The following is a 24,723-nucleotide window of genomic DNA, read 5'->3' on the forward strand; positions in this document are numbered from 1 at the left end:
CTTGGAAGAATCCAGCTGGAGTACCCAACAAAAGTGTCCTTGAGGGGGATGAGATTGTTTTAAAACTCCAACCACGTTCAATCCAAGTGCAACAAAACAGCTGAGCCAACTGTGGTTGGTTTTTCCTTGCTACTGATTACACCAACTTCCTTCAGAGATAAAGGCTGCCTACTCCTCTGCTTGCAAAGCAACAAGTGCTGTCAACAAGAGCACCCCCAAGGAGTCTGATCCTCCAACACTGCTGCTGTCACCCATCCCAATAACACAGATAAGAGAAAAACAGTAGGCTGCAAGGAAAAGGAACAAAACTTTAAATAAGCAAAGAAACCTGGGTAGCTGAACTATACCTAAAGGAAATGAGATCACCACTTGCTTCAAATTCCAACCACAAACAACTGACAAGTAATCAAGAGTCATTAAAGTAGAAAAATTTTGATGAATCACATTTAACTTCAAATCAGCTATTCTGGAAATTCCTGGGACACAGTTAAGCTGTAATTTGAGCAAATAAGATTAAAGAGCAAGCTGTATATTTTTAACTTTATGAAGGGTGATAATGTAACATTTGGAATCTCTCAGTTCACATTTAAAAGTCTATTGGTTTGCTCAGTCATACCCCCTACTATCTCCAGAGTTAGCAGTAAACTGATGAAAAAATTACCTTGGCTAATATCAAAAGGAGAATGTAAAATCTGTTACTGGAGAGGTGATTATGTTTTCTTCGAAGTTGAAGCTAGAATATTCCAAAATAACTATCCTGGAAAATCTCTCAAACTTGTATTTTATGACTGCCCTGAAATCCCTTCTGCCATAATTCAAAATTTAATCCAATATTGTTGGCTTTTGAAGCTGCTTTCCAGTACACAAAGCTATATTTATATTCTATACCTTTAACTGGGGCTACCTAATTCAGTGACAAGCTCTTTTAGAAAAAAAAAAAACCCAGATGAGGAGTCATGTCAAAAGGATCTAGGTGTTTTATTAGCTTTTGTACTCTTAATCACTAATTAAACACTGAATGTGAAGCTCACCCCTGCTCTCTCATGCGAGAAGCCCCAGGTTCAGGTACACTTAACTGCTCACATGAATATTTACACTTCCCCATCTTAATATTCCCTATTCCCTGAGCAGTGAGGCCTGGTGGATGATTCTATTTTATAGGAAGCATGCTGGGAAAGCAGACAGAATTCTGATATTTATTGATATTTGATACAACCCATAATGTGCTCCACACAAGCACCAGACTTCAGGCAATCTAAAGCCTCAGGTTCAGATTTAGGATTGAGCCCTGGCTCTCCAGGTACCTCCAGAGGAAGGGGCTGCTGACCCTGCACTGAGCCCCATCAGCTCCAGCAAGGGCTGGCAGCAGTGTCTGCTCACAGAGCCAGGAGGTCAGGATTAGGGCAGATTTCTAGGTTGCAATTCCAAGTGTGTGGAGATTTCTGGGAGGCTCCTGAGGGTTCCTGACTGAGAAAACCAACCTGGAGTCTCAGGGTACCACAGTCAGGGAAGTTCTCCTGATAGAACAGCACTTCTCTGGCAGTTTTTTTACAAACTTTTTTTCAGGGTTACTTAACTCTGTGAATTCTATCCTTTTGGGGCTCCCCAAAGGTGTGTTGGGTGGTATTTCTCTTTAGTTTTGAATACTTTCTCATTAGCTGTGAAAATGGACACTGGAACTCAAAATGGCTCCAGCCCAGCAGCTTCTGCAAAACACTATGAACCTCCCCATCTCTTTCAGCACACCCCCACGAGATAAAAACCTTGTGTTTCTTCAATAGGGTCAGTGGCCTCATCTGTCTGGAATGGAATGTTATCTTGCCTAAATTTGCTAGTCGGGCAAGCCAATTAATCTGAAACATTCAAGTCACTTCAACTATAAATCAAAAGAATCAGCAAGATTTTTATCAGCAACTGCAAACTAAATCACAGAATCACAGCAAACCAAGAACTGCCTGGCTGGGGTCAGATCCTACAAGCTCTTCAGGGTTGGACCCACTGCATCTGACCTCTGAGGGAAGTGCTATAGGACCACAAGGGGTTCATGGACTTGGATCACATGAGCAGCTCATAAGAGGTGTATATATTTTCTTTACTCTGTGTTATAATCCAGGTATAGGCAAGAGAAACATGCAAAGTCCTGTTATTAACAGCCCTGAGTATGTAAATGAGAGAACTTTAAATTTTTTGAACTGTGTTTCTTGTACTCCTACTGAGGAAGTGAAGTGTCTTCTACAGGCTTGCCCATACACTTTCTGTAGCACCTCTTTTCTTCAGAAGTCTTCCCTTCTTCCATCCTGCCCACACAAACTTGTTCATGGGTCTGTACAAGAGTTTCTCTCCTCATTCCTGTGGTTTGCCATTAATCAGTACCTACTGAGCACATAAGTTCTGGGAGTCTTTGAGTAGGTGTTTCATTTTGTTCACAGTTCTTCCCAAACAATTTTGATTTTGAGTTACAAAGGCCTTATTTTCCCCTCTCCTATCTCCTCACCTTACTCTGGAGAGATCATAAGCCTTGTAATAGGGCCCTTCTAAGCTTAAGACATGCAGCAGTAAAGAAATCCTGATGCTCCCAAAAGCCCCTTGGTAGCAGAACTGGTCCTGTTTCACCCCTCTCACTCTCTGGGTCTGTGCATTTCCCTGTGCATGCAGGTCCAGTTTCAAGGTCAGGTAGAGGTCATGCCAGAACAAATTTTTCCAAGGTTTCATCCTTAAGGCTGGACACATAAAAAGGCTCCAAGGGTTTATTTCAGCTGCAGGGTCACTTCAGATCATATTGTGCCAGTCAGCAGCCAGCTCAGTGAACTCAGGCACTGGAAATTATCTCATCCATTTCTGCTTCCCAAAGAGTCACTTCATGCTCATAGAGCTCATGCAGCCTTGTTTGCTGTGAGATTATTTACAGTACCAAAGCAAATTCATTTGGTGTTGGCTTGGATATCTCTCTGCTAAGCCACAGTTTCAGTTCAATCAATCATTTGACTGTAATTCTTTCACCTATCTCAGTGTAGAAACTCAGACCATGGGAATTTGATGGCACTAAAGAGGCACTGCAAACAGGGCAGAGTTTTTAGTCAGGAGCTGTTACCATCTGATTGAAACAAAGCAACACCACAGCCCGGGTCACTTCTCCTGATAGCCTTATAGATATATTTTATTATTGAGAATAAAGTAACACAGTATTTCATAAAATCTAAATTTGTGACAAAAGATAGGAAAAAGGACTTTTGAACTGTATCTTGTCCCAGAGGGAAGATAACAAAAGGTTTGGCTCTTGGACCCAAGAGATGAGCGTGAACCTTCAGGTTCTAGAGAAGAAATGAGCAACAGGAAACGCCTACAGTTTGGGCAAAGCCTCAAGGAGAAGACCACTGCTCATGGCTCTGCAGTACTTCTCAGGAACTACATACAGATGTGAGACAAACAGATGTAAGAGAGATGGGTTCTGCCCTAGGGCTGCTTCTCCAGAAAGGGATTTTGAGGACACCACCAAAACCAAGGTCTTACTTGGAAACACGGAAGATGAAGAAGAGGAGCTGTCCAGTCACAAGGAGCCTTTCTCTCCCTACCAACTTGTCCCTTACCTTTTCTCCCTGCTAAATTAAACCACAATTTCCTCTTTAATGATGGTAAGGCCAGTGCATTGAAGGCCTTTAGGTGAATAAATGTTCTAGGCTGCTTTAAAATCTGGATTATTTTCTCCCCCTGGAATTTACTCCTTCAGATAAGCTTACTCCACAGCCACTCCTCTCAAGTGAAGAGTGCCATTGGGTCCCTGCCTTGAGCTTTTCTGCCTTGTTTATTAGATAATTTAGGTGCTTGTGGTGTGAACCTAGCCAGTCACCCTAGAGAGAGAAAAATTACTCTTCTGAAATTCAGGAGTTGATGCTCATTGTTGGACTTCCAGGTTGAGCTGTTTCTCTGGACTCAGTTCCTGCTATTCAGAGAGAGGAATTCACTGGGCTTTCAGCAGACACAAGGTCTGTTCTGAGCTTGAAGGTCTGGAAGGAACGCAGAATAGGAGTGACAAGTACAAAAGAAAAACCTCAAAAAACCAACCAACAAGGTTTGGTATGGTTATACCACAGGCTCGACACCAAGAGAAGATGGGGAGGGCAAGAAGAGAGCTAAGTTGGATGCCAAACACAGAAATGTGGTCTACTTAGGTTCTGAATTGTCCAGTTATGAAAACATTCCTCTTGAGGGAAATTCAGGGCAGCTCCTGCTCTGACCTGGCCTCTGAAGAAACTGTCCTTCAACAGCTATACAGCCTACGGGTGCCTGCCTCAGCTTAGTCATCTGCATTACCTGAACTTAAACCCTATGAATAAACCCACAAATACCATGTGCTGCTTTTCTGTTATTCACTGCACAGCAGAACGTGAAAAATCCCATTTAACTTGGCCAGGAAAAACCTCTCTAGTTTGATGGGCTTGGATCCCTGGGCACAGACCTGTCAGCTCACAGCCCCATCACACCTGGACTGCAGCTGGTGTGAGGAACACCTCCTGCCTGCCCTAAATGCTCCGTGTCCCAGACAGAGACAGCTCTGCAATCCCATTCAGTGCCTCCAGGACACATTCTGGCCCAATATCCCCTCCCAGCGGGCTGTGTTTAACCCACACCTGAATCAACGGAATCCTCTGTTCACGAATAAATCATTTGTGTTTCTCTCATTATGGGTAGAACCCTGTGAACACAATGCCTCGTGCTTGCTCACATCTAAGTCACACAAACACCTCTTCTTAATGCTGTCACTCACATTTCTAATTATTATTTTTTTTTTTTTTTTTTAGTTTAAATGGCTCAAAGAAACTGCTGCCTGGGGTGGGGGACCCAAGAAGCCCCCTAACACCCCTCGAACTCATTTGTTTGCTGCACCTCACCCTACCACCCCCCCCCCACGCCCCCCGAAACTAAAACCTTGAATTTAAAATTTCCCCTTTGAGTCACTCGGGCAGCTTTTGCTGCGAGGGAAGCACCGAGGAGCCCGCAGGTCCCGGGAAAGGGGCGGGAGGACCCGGTCCCGGCTCCGGTCCCGCCCCGGGGCGGCAGCAGCGGCGGCTCCGCCCCGACTCGCCCTTTATAGGACCCGGCCCGGTCCGACCCGCATCGTCGCCCTCCAACCGCGGCTGCTGCACTGGTAAGTCCATCAGCACGGAAGGGTCAAAAATACCCTTCGGCTTCATAAAGCAAAGCAGGATCAAGGGATTGCTCTTTAATAATAATAATAATAATTAGAAGAAATAATCGCACCGGTGCAGGGGTTCGGCGGTGGGGAAGATGGGTTCTGCGGGCTCCAGGACAGCAGGGATGATGTCCCTGCTCTTCCTGAGGCTCAGGACGGGGCTGGGAAACCGATGGTGGTGAGAAAAGGCGATTTGCTGGCCTAGCCACCCAACCCGCAGAAAATAATCCTAAAATTCAGAATGTTTTCGGGGGAAACTCATGCATGCCCGAGTACCTGGAGCACGATTTGCTTCCTTGCCTTGTGAAACCTGCCTGGAAGCAAAGGGTGGAGACAGCAGCATTTTGGTTTGCATCACATCAGGGCTTTTTGTGGGTTTTTTTTTTTTTTTTTTTCCTTTGCAATTGAAGTCACTGATCTCTGATCCCCCTGTTCCTGGCTTTAGAGCACTTGCACTGGGTTTCTTCTGAACAAGGTGCCCTGCAAAGCCCAGAGGGTATCCAAGGCTGCAGGACCTAACTAAAAGCAGCCCAGTGGAAAGATAAAGTGGGGAGTGCCAGCTGGGGTCTGCATGCCCTCTCCTGCTGCACTGCTTCCTGATGCAGACACAAAGATGCCCCTGGAATCTTTTAAAAATTGATTACCCAGCTTCCTAGAGCTGAGGACACAAAAAAAAAAAAAAAAAAAAAAAAAAAAAAAAAAAAAAAAATCCCATGACTTGCACTGCAATTCAGAAAAAAAAGAAATAATGGATCTACACATGATAGTGCTCTCCTGCCATTGCTTTTACAAACAAGTTTTTTAAACAGTCACTGCTGGGAAGGTTGCTGTGCTTGGCTGGAAGAGCCAACTGCATCAGGAATTGAGAGAAAATGTGCCCCAAGCCTTTCTGAACCTGTAAATAAGTGAGGTAACATCACGACCAGACTTGCAAGAGTTTGCAGTGGTCAGAGGCACTCAGTGAGGTGGCCAGGCTTATGCAAGTGCTTAGTATCAACAAGATGCAATCAGCAGCTAGAAGTGATGAAAAAAGCTTTCTCTTTCCTACCTTAAACATGCTCAGTGGGTGCTTTTGCTGCAAGGTAGTAATAATCAGCTAAGCTGGACAGCAACTAAATACATCTGCCAGTTTTTGGCTGTGTTAGTACACACTGCAGAAAGTGAGTATGGATTTTTCCTGTTTGCCTTCCTCTGCTTCATTTAAGTCTTTAAAAAATTATTGCTAAATGTATAAAAAAATTCATTTCATATATGGAAATAATAAGCAGATGATTCCACAGCAAGACCCTGCTTAGCTCTTCTTGTTTTGTGAGACATTCTGAAACTGAAGACAACAGAAGCAGAAAAGCTGACTCTGCAAGGTACAACATCACCCCGAGTTGTTCTTTTCTTTTCAGAGCCACAGTAATACAGATAGAAGAGGAGCTAAGTGAGGAGTTCACTATCAACATGAAGTTCCTCATCTTCCTCACAGTAACCCTGGGCACACTTGTCACGGGACTCAATTCTGTAAGTTTTGAAATAAATGGGGGGGGTGGTAACTTGGAATCACTTCTGGTTTTCATTATACTTCTGCTTTGGATAGTATAGTAGGCTTTTGATTTGAATTTCTCTTTTTTGCTGCCTTTTCATGTACATTTATATATACACAATATATATATCTGCTGCACATATACCTCCAAGAAACATGTTTTTGGAGCCTTTGGTTTTTATTCTGATTCTGCTCTAAGATGTCTGCTAGCATTCAGATAGTGCAGACATCAGGCAGTAACCAAGAGCTCTAGCTTTTCTGTGTTCTTCTTAATGCAGTTTAGACCTGGACACTGAGTACACAGAGCTCCCTGGTCTTTCAGGGAGGTGGATACCAGACCTTAATTACATTTCCCTCTCCCCTACTTGAACGTGTGATGCAAAAAAAGCAGCAGATATGAATTTGAATATTTTTAACTATCAACTTGTATGACAGTTAATATCTATTAGCTAAGCCATTCACCAACATTGGGTTTATACTGTTACTATTACTTATTTTAGTTCAGGTCAAGCCCCATCTGAGCCCCAAGCTCTGGGAAAAGTACACGAAAATTCTAATCTTATATAATTCTATGGAGAAAGAAATATCCAGCCTGTAAAGCAGAGGCAGCACCTGAGGTACAGGGCAAGAATCAACTGCTGTATAAATGTCCTGGCTTTTATTACAAACATGAAGCACCAAGGTCCCCAAAATGACAGAGGCAGCTGGAGAAAGGTGCACCTTTGCTGCACTGCCTGGTGGCCCAAAGGGAGAAGTTCCTTTCCCTGTTTTAGGGACAGTGACCACTGAGAGCTGCTCAGGTCCTCAGAGCAGAAATACCTGCAATGGGGACTTGGTGGGGTTTCCCTTGAGGTGTGGGTTTGTTTTTTTCTTTCCCATTCTGCTTTGCTGAAGCAGAGTCCCACTTCTCATTCAGATCAAGATTCCACAGAGCAGGTTCAGCTGGTAATTACTGCAAAAAACCGAAGCGTTGCAGGAGGGAACAGAGATAATCAAACCACAGAAAAGAAACTGTTTCTTTACAATCCTTTTTTTCTCCTCCCTTAGTTTTATTCCAAGAAGCACTACAAGCTGACATATAAACACACACCAGATCACAAGGGTAAGTATCTGCCTGTTTTACTTGAACCTAAAAAGACCTTGTTATCCTGCAATTATCTTCATACAAGAGGAAGACTTAATTAAACACCTAAAACTTCATTTGTAACTATGTTTCACCTTACTTCATCATTCAAATGTGTTCCTAAAAGGCTTTGCTTCTAATTAGTGATGTCTTTTATTTGCAGAATGCCACTGTTTGAATGGAGGAACCTGCATTTCTTATTACCTCTTCAGTGGAATTACTCGCTGTGTGTGCCCAGAAGGATACACTGGGATTTACTGTGAACTAGGTAGAGGATCTTCCTTAACACTAACCAAGAAAAGGTCTAAAAATAGAAGCAAATCCTGAATATGAAATGCCAAGTGGGGGTATTAACAACACACACAACTGGATATCCTTTAGCAGTTTATGCTAATAACCTAAGTGAGGAGAAACAGATAAAAATTGCTGTAAAATCAGCATTTTTTTTTTTTTTGGCCCTGCCTCCTTACAAATATTTTAGTGTGGGGTAAAAAAATTGAACTTTGTGTGTTCAGAGTCAGAAAAAAATTATTATATTGAGAACTACACTGAAACTATTAAATAAGCAACATGCATGCTTTAAAGCATAAGATAGATACTTGATGCTCAAAATTCATGTAAAGCAAACAGAGTAAGAATGTCAGCTCCATAATCTGCTTTATAGTGTCATGCATGAACTTGTTTCTCATTAGAAGGATCCACAGAGATTATTTTTGTCTCACAACAATTCTGAACAAGAACATTGTACTAACCAAACACTTTTTTTTTCAGACACTAAAAGCATGTGCTATAATGAGAATGGGGAGGACTACAGAGGAATGGCAACAGAGGATGAATGCCTACCCTGGGACCTTCCCTCAGTAATCAGGAGGGGTCATTACCATGTTTACTCAAAGAATGCATTGCAGCTGGGACTGGGCAAACACAGCTACTGCAGGTGAGAAAAAGCTTCCCTCTCCCTGGGTTGGCTTCTGTTGTCACAGCCCCAGAAGTGCCTCAAGTGGGGGGAAACATTAAAAAAAAAAATAATGTTACCGAGATGAATTTTGACTACACATTTGGAATGGGACTCTCTGAAGTGTCCAGAGTTCTCACTGTACTCCAAAATTCCCAGTATGCAATAGTGACAGACACCTGTTAATTATTTTCTCTGGCATGTCTTGCAAGAGACCACTTTTGGCCTGTTCAGGACAGTTACAATTGAAATACACTTTCATTTTGAAGTAGTCTTATGAAATGAACACTTCCTTTATCTTCCAGGAACCCAAATGGAAGGAGCAGGCCTTGGTGTTACACCAAAAAGGGATTCATGCTTCAAGAAAAACCCTGCAGCATGGAGAAGTGTGGTAAGTAACAATTTCAGGACAACTGATTTGATTTTTTTTTTTTTTTTCCCTAAAGAGCACAAGGGGGGGTGCTTAGATGGGAGAACATTTGAACAGAATTTCTTCTTCCACAGGGGGTGCATGTGGTCAGAGGAGCATCAGCAAGTACTTCAAGATTGTTGGTGGAAGCCAGGCAGAGGTTGAGTCTCAGCCTTGGATTGCTGGCATCTTCCAAAATATCAGGGGCATTGACCATTTCCTGTGTGGTGGGAGCCTGATTGACCCTTGCTGGGTGCTTACAGCAGCACACTGCTTTCACGACCCGTAAGTTCATGGTTCCACATCCTTCCTCTCTGCAGCTTCCATGAATTGCTCTCTTTGGGTGATGCCCACTGAACAACCCTTCAAAATGCACCCCAGCAAGAATGGGGTTTTGATTGAGCAGGACAGGCAAGCAAGATATGAACATTTTGATGAATTAAGCAATTTAAACAGTTCTAGCCTAAACTGGAACCAGCATTTCATTTTACCTTGGCTGTCCCCAAAACTTAAAACTCATACTGAAAAGTGATGAGCAATACATTTTTTCTTGTTTTCCCTGTGGAAAGCTGATCTGTTAACCTCACTTTTAGAAACCAGCAGTCTTCATGAATCTCTTTACTCTCACTCAGGTCAAACCCACAAAAAGAATCTGCCTACAAAGTCTTTCTTGGAAAGTCCTTTCTGAATGTTACTGATGATAAGGAGCAAGTATTCATGGTTGATGAAATCATCTCTCACCCTGGCTTTACAGATGACACAGGTGGCAATGAGAATGACATTGGTAAGTGTCACCTTAACAGGAGCCTTTTGAACACTGAGGATAGCTGAAGGCTACATAATTGTGGCTTATATCTTACAAAAGAAGTAGAACCAGAGATGAGATGAAGGCAAACAGGGGGTAGGTGCTTCAGAGCTACCTTAGCAGGTACAACATGAACTGAAGGTTATCCTGAATTAATCCAGACTTTTATAAGTCTTTCTGGCTTTCACGAGGCCATCTCTAAATTAAAAAAAATCAGAGATAGGTTTCTGCAGCTTGAGCAGAACAGATTTGCCACTCTTGCACTTGACACAATCCTACCACGCATTCCAAATTCCTGCTGCAAAGGGAAAAGACTTAAAAGCTTTCAGAAGCCCTTATAGTCAGCACTGGAGTATGAGCTGTTCCCTCTTCAGCAGGGCAGCAGCTTCAGCCAGTAACTAAGCAGAGCTTTTAAAGCACCTGAACATACACTTGCAGGAACAAACTTCCCTGAGCCATTGCCCCCTTTTCCAGGAAGAAAGTTCAAGTTGAAACATTTGCCAATATTGTTATTTTAGTGCTGAGAAATGGATCTTGTTCATAAATAATGACCCAGTGCTATCAGAAAAGCAGTGAGAGGAACCACACTTAACCATTACTAAATGTAATTGCAATTATTCCCAAATAGGGAATAATACTGATACTCCTGCTCTTGGAGAATTTGAGGGGGAAAAAAAAAAAAATCAACCTTGCTTTACAAAGCTAACTGTCTCTTCTCTGACTTATTTCTTAGCTTTGATAAGGATCAGAACAACTTCTGGACAGTGTGCAGTAGAATCCAAATATGTCAGAACAGTCTGCTTGCCAGAGAGGAACCTTCACTTGCAAGACAACACTCGGTGTGAAATAGCTGGCTATGGAAAACAAGATTATTGTAAGTGAAAGATTCCTCTTTCCAAAGTTGTAGTTTGCACAGTGTGGAAAAACTGGAGGGTTTTTTACACCATGACCAGCAAAGGATTTAAACAAGATTCCTTTCTATTATTTAAGGAACTCCACGTGCATATCTGATAAATGATCTTTGATACCACCTTCTCTAGTTTCCCTGGCATTTCCCATCTGATGCTTCTCACACTTGAAAACTCTACAAAGTTAGCCAACATGTAAAACAGCAATTTTTTTTCACTCCTGCTGTAGTGAGGAGTAAAAAAGTTAACTGTGTTGAAGAATTAACAAAGGGTTGCATTTGTGCAGAACTTCCCCCCAAAGCAATCAAATTCTGTCTAAAAAAACAACTTTAGAATTTACATTTGAAAGACTTGTTTTTCCTCTTAAAACTGTCATTAACATTAAAAGTAAAAAAAATATTGCCTAAAATGGAAAGAAAGCCTAAAATCAGAACTGAAGTAGTTATAGTAATTTCTTTTGGTTGCTGAAAACTTGTGTCAGGGGCTTTTCTGTTGTTTGTATCTTGGATGGTGAAAACAGCTAAATTCTCTTTTGTTTGCAGATGACTTTTACTATGCTCCACGACTGATGTCAGCCACTGTAAATTTAATATCACAGAGAAAATGCAAATATGAATACTATGACAGTATCAGGGTGACTGACAACATGGTCTGTGCTGGAGATCCCACATGGATGACTGATGCATGCAAGGTACAACTGGTTTGTTTTAGCTTCTAACCCCTTTTAAATGCATAAACACTATTTGGATCAGCTGGTGGCATCTTGTAATTCTGCAAATCAGAAGAGTCTCTCTGTATAGAAGGAATTTAGTCAGCCAGTGTAGCTGACCCATACTGTGGCCAAACATAAGGAAAAATTTGGGACCTAGAGTTGGGTGTTACCCCCTGTCCAGACTGTTCTTTGGGGTCAGCCACTCTTTTTCCTTAAAGCCTTATTTACAGTTGATTCTGTGATGAAAACTGGGTGTGTTGGGTACGACCTTCTTTATCTTAGGAGGGAATGGTGTGTACCAGGTATCTATTTATTCCCTCTGTGCCCTGCCAGGAGGGAACTAAAGAACTCCTTACCTTGTAGGCTGTGCTCAAGTCACAGCAGATGCTTCGTTTCATCTATAGGGTGTCCACAAAAGTCAAAACTTCAGCTGATTGGTGGTTAAGACTTGTTTTACTCTAGAGAAAAAAAATAGAGAAGCTGCTGGTTATGAAGGCTCCACCTGCAGAAAACATCCTCATGTGTTCTCTCTCCATTGTCAGGGAGATTCCGGTGGCCCCATGGTGTGTGAGCACAATGGCAGGATGATGCTCTATGGGATTGTCAGCTGGGGAGATGGCTGTGCAAAACAATACAAGCCTGGTGTTTACACCAGGGTGACTCAGTACCTCCACTGGATTGACTCCAACATGAACGCTGTCATCGCCAAGAGTCGCTTTCTGCCTGAACCAAAGTGACCTTTTTTTTTTTTCTTTTTTTTTTTTTTTTTAACTACATCTGGACAAGCTGAAGCTCTGACTGATGCCAGGAGACTGCAGTCCTGGATGTCTTGAGAGGCTTTCCTTTGAAATGCTCATGTGGCCTGCCCCTCACATCACTGGGCCTGAGGCAGGGAGATGGTCGATATATTATCTTACTACTCTGATTTACCTGAAAACCACTCCATGGGAAGCTAAAATATTTAACATTTAAATGAAAATTCCCATGCATGAAACTTTGCATATCAAGTTATCTGTCCACTTCATTTAGGAGCCAGCATTTCGTCTGGAAGTACTGGCTAAGTGTCAATGTATGTAAACTCAAATATCCATTTTATACATGGCCTGAGTCTAAAATCTTTCCTTGTGACACTGAGCAACACTAAGACTCAAGTGCCAGCAACCCAACCTCTTCAGCCCAGTGCTGAGAGGGTGATCAGGCTTTGAATTAAAGTGATAGAAAGAGTATCAGCATAAATTGTCACTACAGGTGTGAAGAAGGACCTCAGTGTGCTTAGACTGAGGAGGTGCTTGGTGTAGAGGGTTCCTTGCTGCAGCCCTGAGGTGTTGCTAAAGCTTTAGGGTGGTGCCTGTGGCTGTCACAACATTTCAGACTCCATGTATCCCACTTAAAGCAACAACTGAGCTGCAGGAAGGCAAACTGGGAAACTGACTGGACAGCCAGGTCACATCTGAAGATGTGTGGGTCCCCCTCCAAAGTCTGATTGTGCAACCTCTCTACATCCACCTGTGCAACCAGGAGAGGGTTTAAGGAGTCAGCACCCACTGAATGCTGCATGTGACAAATCAGAACTTCATTTCCATACATTTAGTTGATATTACATGGAGATGACTTTTTTCCCCTCAAAACTTATGCTGGTTTTATTTTTAAACTTTATTTTGTAGATATATTTGTATGAGGGCTGGAACCTCAAGCCTTATTTAATTATTTTTACTGCATTTAACTTATTGTTTGTATGATGGATGTAAAATATTAAAAACACTTGTTATTCTTATGTGTCTGCTCCTCTCTTGGAAAGGGAATGCTTGCAAAAAGTAAGATTTTGGGCTTCACTGTAAGGGAACAGAATTCTCATACCTCAGACCTGCTCTGCAATAAGATCCAAATCATTTGGTGAGGAAGATGAAGAGCTTGGTTTCCAAAGTTCACTCCTTAACTAAAATGCCACTGGATGTGGAAGAATGCAACACAGCAATATTGTAGAAAGGTGCTATAAGTAGAGTTATACTTTCAGCTTTCCTTAGTACCTCTTTGTGAACACTGATTTTCTAAGAGAAGCATTCCAAGTTGACCTCAGGTACTGCTAAGAAAACCTTTAGGTAGTTGAACTTAAATCTGAACTTAAATCTGAACTTAAATCTGAACTTAAATCTGAACTTAAATCTGAACTTAAATCTGAACTTAAATCTGAACTTAAATCTGAACTTAAATCTGAACTTAAATCTGAACTTAAATCTGAACTTAAATCTGAACAGCAAGATTCATTTGTATTTAGTTTTTTTCAAGAAAAAATTAGGTAGTACAAAATTCACTGTAGGGAATGCTAAGAACAAAGACATTCTGGAAGAAATCTGTATTTCTAATTCTGGACAAAATATCACAATTAAGTGCTAAGATATGTTCTGAGCAGATAGTAAGGGCAGAAAATATTCCAGGTCTTCTCTTTGGGTGGTTAAGGGAATAGTGAGACCCCAGCATCACTCCAGCATCCTAAAGAGCATGTGCTGCCTGCTTTGATTTTATTTTAAGGAATCTCTACAATGCAAGCAGACTGAAGATGGGACTATAAACTCTGTTTATAACAATTTTACAGAGCAGAGTTGCTATCACAAGTTATATTTTGTGTGATGTTTTAATTGGGACAATAAAAGGCTTGCACATATCATAACAAACCCTTGCCAAGCATTAACAGTGAAAAATTACTTTCTACACCCAAATGGCCACCATGAAAGAAATTAGCAGCCTAATTAGCAGGCTAATGTGTGAAATCAGCAGTCCTGTCCATCCTAACCAAGTAACAAAATGAGCCAGCATGACTCCAATAAGTTATTGGCCAAAAAGAAGTCAGAGCAGTAATTTGGCTTGTCTTTTTGCCATATTTTCACAAAGTTAAGCCCCAGATGTTTCATAAATTCATCTCCTCTCACAAATGCAGAACAACAGCTAGGGCAAATAAACTGATTTTTGCAGATCAGACCATATTAGCATTTACTTTTTCATAGTTCACTTTAGAATTTAGAAAAGAATTTCTAATGTTTATGTGCAATCACTCCTTATGGAGCTCTCATGCAAACCATTTGTTCCCAATCCCTGGCTGCTTGATGATGAAAGACTCAAGATTTCAAAAACCTTTGGGAAAAGTCTTGAGCAAGAAATTTGTTGTGACCCACCAGCAGCACTCTAAGCAGAAGTGGCTCTTTTTAAAAACCACTCATAATATCATTTTGCTCTTTTTAAAAAGCACTCAATAGCATTTTGGGTTGCTGGTTTGTTTTTTTTTTTCCTCCCATTATACATAAAGAACAAACTCCAAAGAGATAAAAACTTGATCTAAGAGATCACTCCTGATCTCTTCTTTTTTTAACAATTCAAGAGCTAAAGTCAATACACTGTTTCATTGATGTCTTCATAGCAAGGCAGTCATGAATTCAGAGTTGCTCAGCTACAAATTAGACCACTGCAAACCTTTCAAAAATGAAGGGAAAATGCATAAACTGAATTCCCTCTTTCCAAAAGGCACACTGGTGTTTGTGAGATGCACACTGCATCTTGTAGCTTATCAGAGTCTGGGTAAACAAACCTTGCAGGTTGGTGCTGAAGTGGTAGGAACAAGAATGAAGTTTTAGTCTTAAGACTGGAGCATGCAAAATCTGGACTCCTTCCAGGTCTTTTAAGCCATGTGTTTATACTTTGATTTCCCCTCTATAAAATGGGTGGGACAGTGTTTCCTCTCCCTCACTGCTCCACCTGAGTATGATTTGTCAGGGGCAGGGAGAGTTGGGAAGTGCCAGCACTTCCAAGGAAGTGATGCATCCTGAATGGACAGACCACTAACTTGTACAGCTGATGCTTTCTTCATGGAAGTGAAACTGAGATGTGACTCAAAGCACTTAAAATCCCTTAAATAAACTAGATTATGGTGAAACATGATATCCAGTCACCTGTTACATGTGTTACACCATTTCCCTGTGGAATTGGATGTGGGGGAGGATTGTTTGTACATGTTGAAATACAATATAATGATAATAACAGAAAGCAGCACGAGTGTTTGGTCACTGAGCCTTGGGCTCACTTCTCACAATTAACCAGAGCCCTTGCCTGGGAGAAAAAGAGAACAGAGAACCAAACCTTTAAAAAAAAGGTGAAATACTCTAAATGATGCATGTTCATTAGAGAGCAAATCTGGGTTTAAATTTGGTCTGGCATACCCCTTCCAAATTCATCTCTTCCCTTGCAATTATACAAACAGGCAAGGGAAGTACAAACCCAACCTGAGCAGAATTTGGGTTGTGTAGTCTGACTTTTTGGCAAGGGAAGTGGAACTTTAAGAAGTGAAAAGACACGAAATTTCAGGAACAAGTGCTACCTACTTCATGAACAGTAAAAGGAGACGTAGACCCACAAGTGAAGCATCAAAACATTGGCAGAACCACATGAGCATTATCCTCAGTTCCTGTGTCCTCTTCCATAGCTACAGCCAGCTCCCAGATAGAGGCTGCATCTGTCTGGTGGGATATACCAGAGATAAGTGAAGCTGGGGAGGTTTGCAAGGGTGTACCTGCAACTGGATACAGCATCCAGAGCCAGCTTAGCAAACCAGAGTTATCAGTAATCAACACGCTAAGAAAGACAAACAGGAATGACCAAAAGCAAAGCTGGAGGTGAGTAAGGCCTTAAAGCAGATCCCAAAGGCACAGCAGCCCACCAGCTGGGTTGCAGTCAGCAGCCTTGGGGGGGCAAAAAAAAAAAAAAAAAATTAAATATACTGACAAATACACCACAGTCTGTAAATTTAGGGGTTAGACACTCAGTTGTGTCTGGTTTTGAGCATCATCCTTCTTGGTGAGAGCACAGCAGTAATCAATTGTCTAGAACAACATAAAGAGAGAAGACTGAAACCATTTGTTTTGTCCAGAGAAGGAAAATCTACAAGGGACATTTTCTTCAAAGAGACAAAGATTGCAACAGAGAAGGGAATAAACTGTCCTCTGTGTCTACAGGGAGCAGGGTGAGGAGCAGTTAGCCTGCTTCAAGAAGGGGAAACAATTTCATGAAATTGCAAAGAGTGAAGCATGACAACAAATGGCTTTGAGTGGCATTGACCCTTCTCCCCTGGAATTAACTGAGATAAACCAGTTGCTTTGGGATCTGGCAATGAAACTGGGAGAGATTTTGAGAACCCACCTAATTGCAGGTTCCCCATTTTATTACAAAATAAACGAACGTGTTCCGTGACTGAGAGGACAACATGAAAATAGACACCACAGAAGTTTAGAAATAGTATTACCCAATTTAACTGCCTTTTTAAAAAGTGGCTTTAAAATACAGGCTCTTATGAGAGAAAATAGTCTGTATTTCTGAATTAGTCAAACCTCTTAATGGCTCATCTATAAAAAATATAGACTCATCTATAAAAAATATTAAGCAAACTTTTTAGTGACTCTTAAAATAATATTCCAGACAGCACCAGAATCAAATTAATTGCTTCCCTATCCCACTGGGCAAGACTTTTTCAATGAATAACACGTGCAACTGGCAAGAAAGTTAAATTATTATCCCCCATTGGATAGTGGAGATGTTATTTCTCTGTGTAATAACTGGAAAGTGTTTTGTACAGAACTCTGGGACTTGGCATCATGGACATCAGTTACCTCACTGTGTTTCAAGCTGGAGGCCTCAGGGTGTGATAAAACCTTCCCCAGCACAGGCCTATCATAGAGAGGCCATCATGAAAGCAGCTGAAAAAAAAAAAAAAAAATCACAGGCAACCACCAGACTTGGCCACTCACAGGCTTATGCATTTTAGGATCTGATGGCTCTTTGTGACAGGAGAATTTCAGACATGGACAAATAAAAAGCATCCCCAAGTAGTTTCATTACTCATCAGAAACAAAGCAAGGTATCTCTGCTGGCCACAGCTCAGATGATCTGAACTCAGTAGATATTTAACTCAAGCAGCTGTATTTAACAATCCCCACTTACCAGTTCTTCCCTAAATTCTCTTGTGTTGTGGGACAAAACTTCAGCTTAAGCTGAAGCAAAACATCCCCAAGTGACAGAAATTGAAAGGTCACCACAGCTGTTGAAACTGCAGCTGTTCCATGAGGATCACAGCACATACTTGGCAACTACCACAGCACATTAGTACCCAAGATTAAAAAAAAAAAATCTTCACTAATGTTCCAAATCCTCAGTCTTCAAATCCACCTGCAAAGTCTGACATACTAGAAACAAGGGGAATCAGATCCATCAGGAGATTTGTAAGCTCTCAGAGAAACTGTCTTAAATGAAGGTAAATACAGCACTGAGGAAATTCCCTGTGCTCCAAGAGGCACTTTTATTATTAAATGATCCACAAGATGAATTGAATTCTTATTTCCAGATTTAGTCTTAATTGTTTGGGTCAAGCTTGTTTCCCTTTCAAGGAGAGATGATCTCACACCTACCAAGCCCCCAGCAGATAGAGAAGTTCCCCTGCCTTTAAAAGCCACCATTACTTATTAAAGCTTTAATGAGCACCTGAAGAAAAAGAAATTATGTCTTCTGCACTCAAACCTTGATAACCAGGTGGGGTGAGGAGGAGCAAGGAGCATCTCAGGGTGCTTGGAGCACAGAGCTGCCACTAGATGGGGCAGCAGCCCCAGAAAAGGAGATGATGGCAGCCAAGAAACAACCTGCTGGGTCTGTGCACATAAATCTCACTCAAGTGGCTTTATGTGTAGCATAACCTCTGCTCCCCTTCCACACCTCAGTACTTATGAAAAGGTGAGGAAGAGAGAAATAGTAGGTACTCAGTCATTTCTCTGTAACCCCAGACTTCTTCCTATGGCCTTGCCAAACAAGGCTCTGATTCCTCAGTGACATTTATAATATATCTTGGATTTATCTAGATTTCAGGCACAGTTCACAGAGCAGAGGAGCCAGGTGCTGCCCTGATGAGAAGCCCTTGGTCAGAACAAAGCCTCGGTGAACAAAAAGGTCACTTATCTCCTGTGACACTCCCAGGAAGGCATGGAAACAGCAGGGAAAGTGCTCAAGAAGGAATTGCAAAAGTGCAGTGGAGTACATCAGCCTTTTCTTCCCCTGATGCATGATTTGGAGTCAAGGAGCATAGGCAAAGATAAACTGGCACATGAAAGACCAGCAAACACCACTAAATCTTCCCTAAGAGGGAGCAACAGCTCTAATAGCTTTAAGAGGGAGGGATGACAGTGATCTTCCCCTGAGCTGCTCTCAGCCAGGAGATCATTAAAATATGCTCTGGGCTGTGAGCTGCAAAGAGTCCCTGCTCCCAGGGTAGAGGGACTGCTGAGGACAGAGGTGGCATCTTGCCCAGCCCACCTCCCTTACCTGCCACACACAGAGTGCTCAGTTGTACCCCAGTTACACCATGCAGGGGATTTGCCTCAAAATGGTTTCATCTCCTGGGTTTCTCAGTTTATTCTTTTGATGTAAATTATTCCCACTGTTCCAACAAGGTGTAGACCTATGTATAAACCAACTAGTTACCACCCTATAAGACATTTTCAGGTTAGGTCCATAAACAATATGACTATGCCAGTTGAAAAACTACACCAAACAGCCCTAGCAAACACTTGCATTTTGCCATGAAACAGGTCACATTGTTTTAACTGCTATAAAGGGGGTAAAACCTCTGCTCAAGAGGAAAGCAGTGCTGCAGCAAATGAAACCAATTTCCTGTCCTACCTATACAAACTGTTGCATACATTTTCACCCTCCAGCAATCTCATTTTCATTGTTTCACACTCCCACCTTGAATAGTAATTTGGCTTTGAATAATTGCCCTCATCATGATGCAGATGTCAAACCCAGCTGATAGAGGCAGGAGATGTCTAAGCAGCAGCTCTGGTTTAAGATGCAGACTCTTGCCTGCAGAGCCAGTGGAGCATGTGGGGGTTTATTTTTCATCTGTTTCCAACAGATTGAAAATTCCACAGGCTACAGTCTTGAATAATTTAGAACGCTGCTTGGAATACTCCTGCCACTAGAAAAACATACAAAGAGGAGGGGAAAATTAGTTTGGTTTACTTCACTAGATAGATTTGATCCCTAAATAATAGTGTCTTCCTAGGGAAGAGAGAGCAAGAACATAAAACATGCCAGTTCAGGAGAACTTACTGATTCATTATATTAATGAGGCTCTAGAGCAATTTCACCACTGAGCAGGAGTAGCAGTAGAGCTGTTTCTCTGCCTCTGTGACAGGAGAAGCACACGACTAAGCTGTAGGACTTGCTTGACTCCTCAGAGCTGAGCAAACTCAGGCAGGCACAGAGCAGATTAGCCTGAAATTGCTTTACCAGCACGGGGCTGGAGACCCAAGCAGCAGGGCAGCTAGCTGGAAATAAACACCTATTCATTTCTTCAAATTAATTGATCATTTAAAGTTAAATGTTTAAATATCTAACTTACATTAAAAAAAAAATTATTATTCATTTGCCTCTCGAGTACATGAGCATGCACCCAGCAAGGGAGGGTGTTAAGGTCAGGTTTCTCATTATGCATCTTTCCCCATCTCCCCTGCATGCCTCTTCCCCTCAGCTGGAGCCAGACTCAGAAATGATATTTGTGTTGCACATCACTTTTCAAGCAGCTATTTTATCAAAGTTACAGGCTAAAAAGTCTCACATTAAAACCTGCAAATCCTGTTTGCCCAAGTTATGTTCTTATGAGTAAAACAGCAGGATTTTTTTTTTCTGTATCAAACCCTAATATTCAGAGCTCTGTCCTCAATGCCAGCAGCTCCCTTTGACACTCAGAGGCACCAATTACAACTTCCAGAGGCAGAACCTGGCAACTCCCTCTTGCCCCAAAATCCAGATTATCATGAAATAAAAATGTACCTCAGGGAGACCAAATGCCTGCAAAGACCTCTCAGCCAAGACACTGCAAGATGCACAAGTATGGGCTTCCTATGCAGCTCCTATTTCCCAAAACATTTCCAAGTGATAACTTCCAGGCCAGGCTGCAGCTCTAGCAGGAGACTGAGGAGGAACTGAGCTGCTGTAGCAATACTTTTGCTTTTTCTCTGAAGATCTCCTCTGGGGGTTTCCTCACTTAAAGCTGTCAAGTCTCATCACCCTGAGCAGATGACTCAATTACACCTCAGCTTCAGCACTGTCCCACTTCTGCCACAGACTCTGCATTTCATCTATTTGCAGGGCTGGGATTTTCCTTCAGCTTTTCTGTGCTTTTCTGAAGGATCAGATGAGGCAGCACTGGACATTTTCTGCCTAGCAGCTCTGCATTTTCCCACAAACACACGAACCCTTGGGCAGATGCAGAGTTTTCTCCTCCTTGGCTGGAACCCCAGGAGTCAGCACCAAGAGCTGTTAAAAGATTCATGCTCTGAGCATCAACCAAGCAAGCACAGGGGGTACCACTCCACAAATCTCTCCACATCTTGAGTGCTTGGGCTCAGGTGAAACTTACCAGCAGCAAACAGCCACCAGTGCCAGGTTCCTGGGAACTGGTAACCAGTCACCAAACTGGCAGCAGCTTCCCCCTGCTCCAAGGTGCAAATGGACCTGACTCACTGACCAAGGAGGCAATGCCTGAGGTCCCAGTTTTGCTTCTGAAACTGAGTGGCAGGCCTTGTGGACACCTTGTCAGCACTGCTTCCCAAAGCCCTGAAGGAAGCAAAGGGCACACTTTGTGCAGATTCTTGCATTTAGTTGCCATTCCCATTCCAAGGCACAGAGGAAAACTTGTCATTAAGAACTAATCATACTTCCAAAAAAATCACATCCTCTGTTGACTGCAATCAGACGACTTAAACATAAACTTGGTGCACCAGACACCTTCTGTTGTTCTGCTTCCTTTTGTAACACATTCCTAGTGCTGATGAAAAGTCCCAAATGCTAATTAAAAAAAAAAAAGCTGGAAAGCACACACAGGGAAGCCACATTCTTTTATGCACCTGTCTGGTAAGCACTGCTATTCTCTCTTGTACCTACCAGAAGATATTATTTTCTGTCACTCAAATCTCTAAACTATTTTGTTAGCACATACACTAATTAATTGACATGCAAGAAACCACCAAACCATTACAAATTCTTCATCTAATAGAAGTTAGCAGCATAGCTTAAAATTCATGCCTTAATTGAACTTGTTAGAAAAGCTGCAGTACCAAGCCAGGTGAACAACACTGCAGTGTCACCTATTAGCTACCTAGATGGCTGCTTGGATGGTTCAGAAGAAAAAATAAGCTCAGTGGTGTATGAAGACACAAAACTCTTCAGGCTTAGACTAATTAAACCAGGTCACTTCAACACAAAGGAAATGGGCTCCATTTGGAAGGCAGATAATGCAGTGAGGGGGTTATAAACCAGCATATTGGTTGTAAAGGTAGATATTCATATAAAAGCATTCTGACACTCCCAGTTACACATCATTAATGTTTTTCTTCAATTGAGAAAGCAGCTAAAATACACATAAACCAAAAGAAATGAAGAATTAGATTACACAAGTGGTCATTCCCATGTGGGACTCTGCTTGATGTCTGGCTGCAAACACCAAAAATCAAAGCAACCTCCCATTGGGAAAGAAAGCTACCTTCAACTCCTGACCTGGCTGCTATTAGAAGAATAATAATAATAGCTTGGAGAAATGCTTATGATGCAAGGGAAGTGCTGATGTCCAAAGATGATTTGCAGCAAAAACACGGAGTTTTTTTCCTATTATCTGTACACAAAGAGGCCAAAGGTGGTTTCTGCATCCTTTATCCTGACAAATAAAACCAGAAATGCTTCCTAACATAACTTTTTCCTGCTGTCACACTAAATGCTTCGTATGATACTGGGTAAGATGCAATTAAATCAACTGCAATTATGTTTCTCAGCTGGGGTTGTCACAGCAAGTATATAAAATAACTTTAAAATTGGCTCCCCATTTCACCTACCATTCCCTGAGTGCAAACACACGAGGCTTGAACCTACAATGTTCTTGTCTCCCCTCATCTCAACATCTCTCTTAGATTAGGACTTCAAAACAAGCAGCCTGGACAACAAGAATCCTGTACTACAATCTGTAACTCAGTCTTTAAATACATCCTTCTGCCTTTTCCTCAGAATTTTCACATTACCCAATAACCCTGAGGAAGATCTACTTTCTACAAACAAAAAACATTACCCAGCAACATCACTGCTGTCTTTTAAGACTCTTTTTCATCTATGTGCAAGTTTTAAGCCTTGAATAAAATGTTTTCCAGATCTGTGTAGCAAGAAGGATGTAGCAGACTTCCACATCACTGCTTTCTTCTTCCAAAAGCCATCTTGCAAGGACCCAGTGCCTTCCCACCAGATTCCACACCAAACTATCAGAGAGTAACATTTTTCTTCCTTGTTGGCTTGACAGCATTTCACTCTACTGCCACTCTATTCAGCATAACCAAGGCAAACCTGAATTTTAGGCAAGGTGAGGCTGTCCACACAAACAACTCCCCAGCTTCCACCAGCCCACCTGAATTGCCCAGCCTCAGGACACCTCCATGCTGCAATGCACAGCCCAGTGGAGATGGCAATGAGACACCTGGACAAATCCTCCTCTTCCAACCACCTCACTTGCTCAGGAGAGAGTGACTGAAATAGCCTTTGAAGTCAGATGGGGCAGGCTGAATGTCTCTGGTGGTTCTGGGCATAAATTCAAAGTGTTCTGAAAATGTACTGAACATGAAAGGTTACCTTGAAAGCAAACAGAAGGGGCCAGTCAGCTGCTGAGCCTCAAAAGCAGAGCCATTAAGAATCTTTTAATGTCTTATTTGGGAATGCTGGTAAGTGCCAAATCAATGAAGATGTAAATTTGGATCACTGATTTCCAAGTGAGAATGCAGCAAACATTCTGCTCATTTTTATAAAACACTCAAAAAAAAAAAAAGTAGGAAAGCAGTACTATCTGCTCTTCTGTACCAAGCTGCCACTTTTTGAATTGTCAATATAGAACCATAGATCAGTTTGGGTTGGAAAGGACCTTTAAAGGTCACCTGGTCCAATGCCTCTGGCACCTTAAACTAGATCAGGTCACAGAGGATTTCACAATTCTACTGCCAGGATGAAGGAGAAGCTGAGAACATGGAAAAAATGGATACAGCTGCATGACATAGCATGAAATATACACATATAAAATAGATCCACATTGCTATGAGGAGTTTTTTTCACATTTCATCTGAAAAAAGAACACCAGCATTGCAAGCATCCAAGAGCTTCCTCTCAGAGATGAGACCCCCAAGGGATTTTTCAGAGTCATCATCTGCCCTTGCTCTTCTTTTCAAGCCAGAAGACTTTTCTTGGACAATGTAAAACAGCTCAGCTCCTCTGGCAGAACTGAAAGGACTGATGGAAAGGTTTTTGCTATTTCCTGACCTCAGTCCTGATTTTATCATCACCAGACAGCCTAGATTTATTTAGGGTAACCAACTGAGTGAGAAAGCCCCAAATGGTTCCTCCAGCTTCCAGATAAGGTCTTTGCCTTCTCCTGGCACAGCCACTGTGCCAATATCTGAGAAAGCTGTGAGGCTGAGCTGCCTTTTTTTTCCAGCAACAACACTTGCCAATATTTACTCAAAGAACAGGAGTGGCAGATGAGTCGTGGGTAAATAAAGCAAGAGTGCTTCATAGCTGACCCTGAAACAGTCCCTTGGGATTGCTGAGGATCCTTGAGACACATGGCAAGAGCTCCATGGACCTAGCTTTAAGGAAAGTAGAGTTACAAACATGGATGTGGAACACTGATTGCAAGTGTATTTCACAGTGCTCTTCTGTCTCATCTCCATTTCTAAATCATTTTTTATTAATTACATTTGCAAATGTTAGCAGTCCATCAAGTCAGAGGACACTCCTGGAAGCTCTGATTAAGCCCCATAGTACCATTAGCTCATAAATAATTTCCTATACATAAGTGAGTCTTGTTTTTCCTTCCCCCAAATTAGAAATTGCAACACATGCTTGCTGAAAAATCAGACCTGATAGCAGCTGAACCACTGAGCTAATCAAATAACTTGTGTCAATAAGGTGTGACTCATTCCTTAAATAAGAAAGCTCAAAGTTGAGTCACAACAGACCTGCATTCTGCAT

General features: G+C 41.9%; 1 protein-coding gene and 1 long non-coding RNA gene across 2 annotated transcripts in view; one reads left to right on the forward strand and one right to left on the reverse strand.

The window, feature by feature from the left end:
• The window catches only part of LOC139798117 (uncharacterized), a 59,678-nt gene that overhangs the window by 12,833 nt on the left and 22,122 nt on the right, over nucleotides 1–24,723 (reverse strand). The window contains exons 2-3 of the long non-coding RNA XR_011726734.1: nucleotides 13,492–13,749; nucleotides 11,991–12,092 (exon numbers count right to left, since the gene is read on the reverse strand). This is a non-coding gene — a long non-coding RNA (uncharacterized lncRNA). The remainder of the gene's footprint in view (nucleotides 1–11,990; nucleotides 12,093–13,491; nucleotides 13,750–24,723) is intronic.
• On the forward strand, nucleotides 5,089–13,408 carry PLAU (plasminogen activator, urokinase). The gene is made up of 11 exons (XM_071748238.1): nucleotides 5,089–5,146; nucleotides 6,589–6,700; nucleotides 7,770–7,824; nucleotides 8,009–8,113; nucleotides 8,617–8,782; nucleotides 9,106–9,191; nucleotides 9,305–9,494; nucleotides 9,842–9,993; nucleotides 10,748–10,888; nucleotides 11,465–11,613; nucleotides 12,177–13,408. Exons 2-11 carry the CDS (start codon nucleotides 6,641–6,643, stop codon nucleotides 12,369–12,371), a joined length of 1,299 nt encoding a protein of 432 aa, XP_071604339.1. The 5' UTR covers nucleotides 5,089–5,146; nucleotides 6,589–6,640; the 3' UTR covers nucleotides 12,372–13,408.

The sequence above is a fragment of the Heliangelus exortis genome, chromosome 7 (genome assembly GCF_036169615.1).
Source record: "Heliangelus exortis chromosome 7, bHelExo1.hap1, whole genome shotgun sequence".
NCBI lineage: Eukaryota > Metazoa > Chordata > Aves > Apodiformes > Trochilidae > Heliangelus > Heliangelus exortis.

Excerpts from the sequence above, each read along its gene's own strand:
- PLAU (XM_071748238.1), top strand. The coding sequence starts at position 6,641 with ATGAAGTTCCTCATCTTCCTCACAGTAACCCTGGGCACACTTGTCACG. Across the intron at positions 7,825-8,008 it reads ACACACACCAGATCACAAGG|AATGCCACTGTTTGAATGGA; the intron begins GTAAGTATCTGC and ends TTTTATTTGCAG. Across the intron at positions 10,889-11,464 it reads CTATGGAAAACAAGATTATT|ATGACTTTTACTATGCTCCA; the intron begins GTAAGTGAAAGA and ends TTTTGTTTGCAG.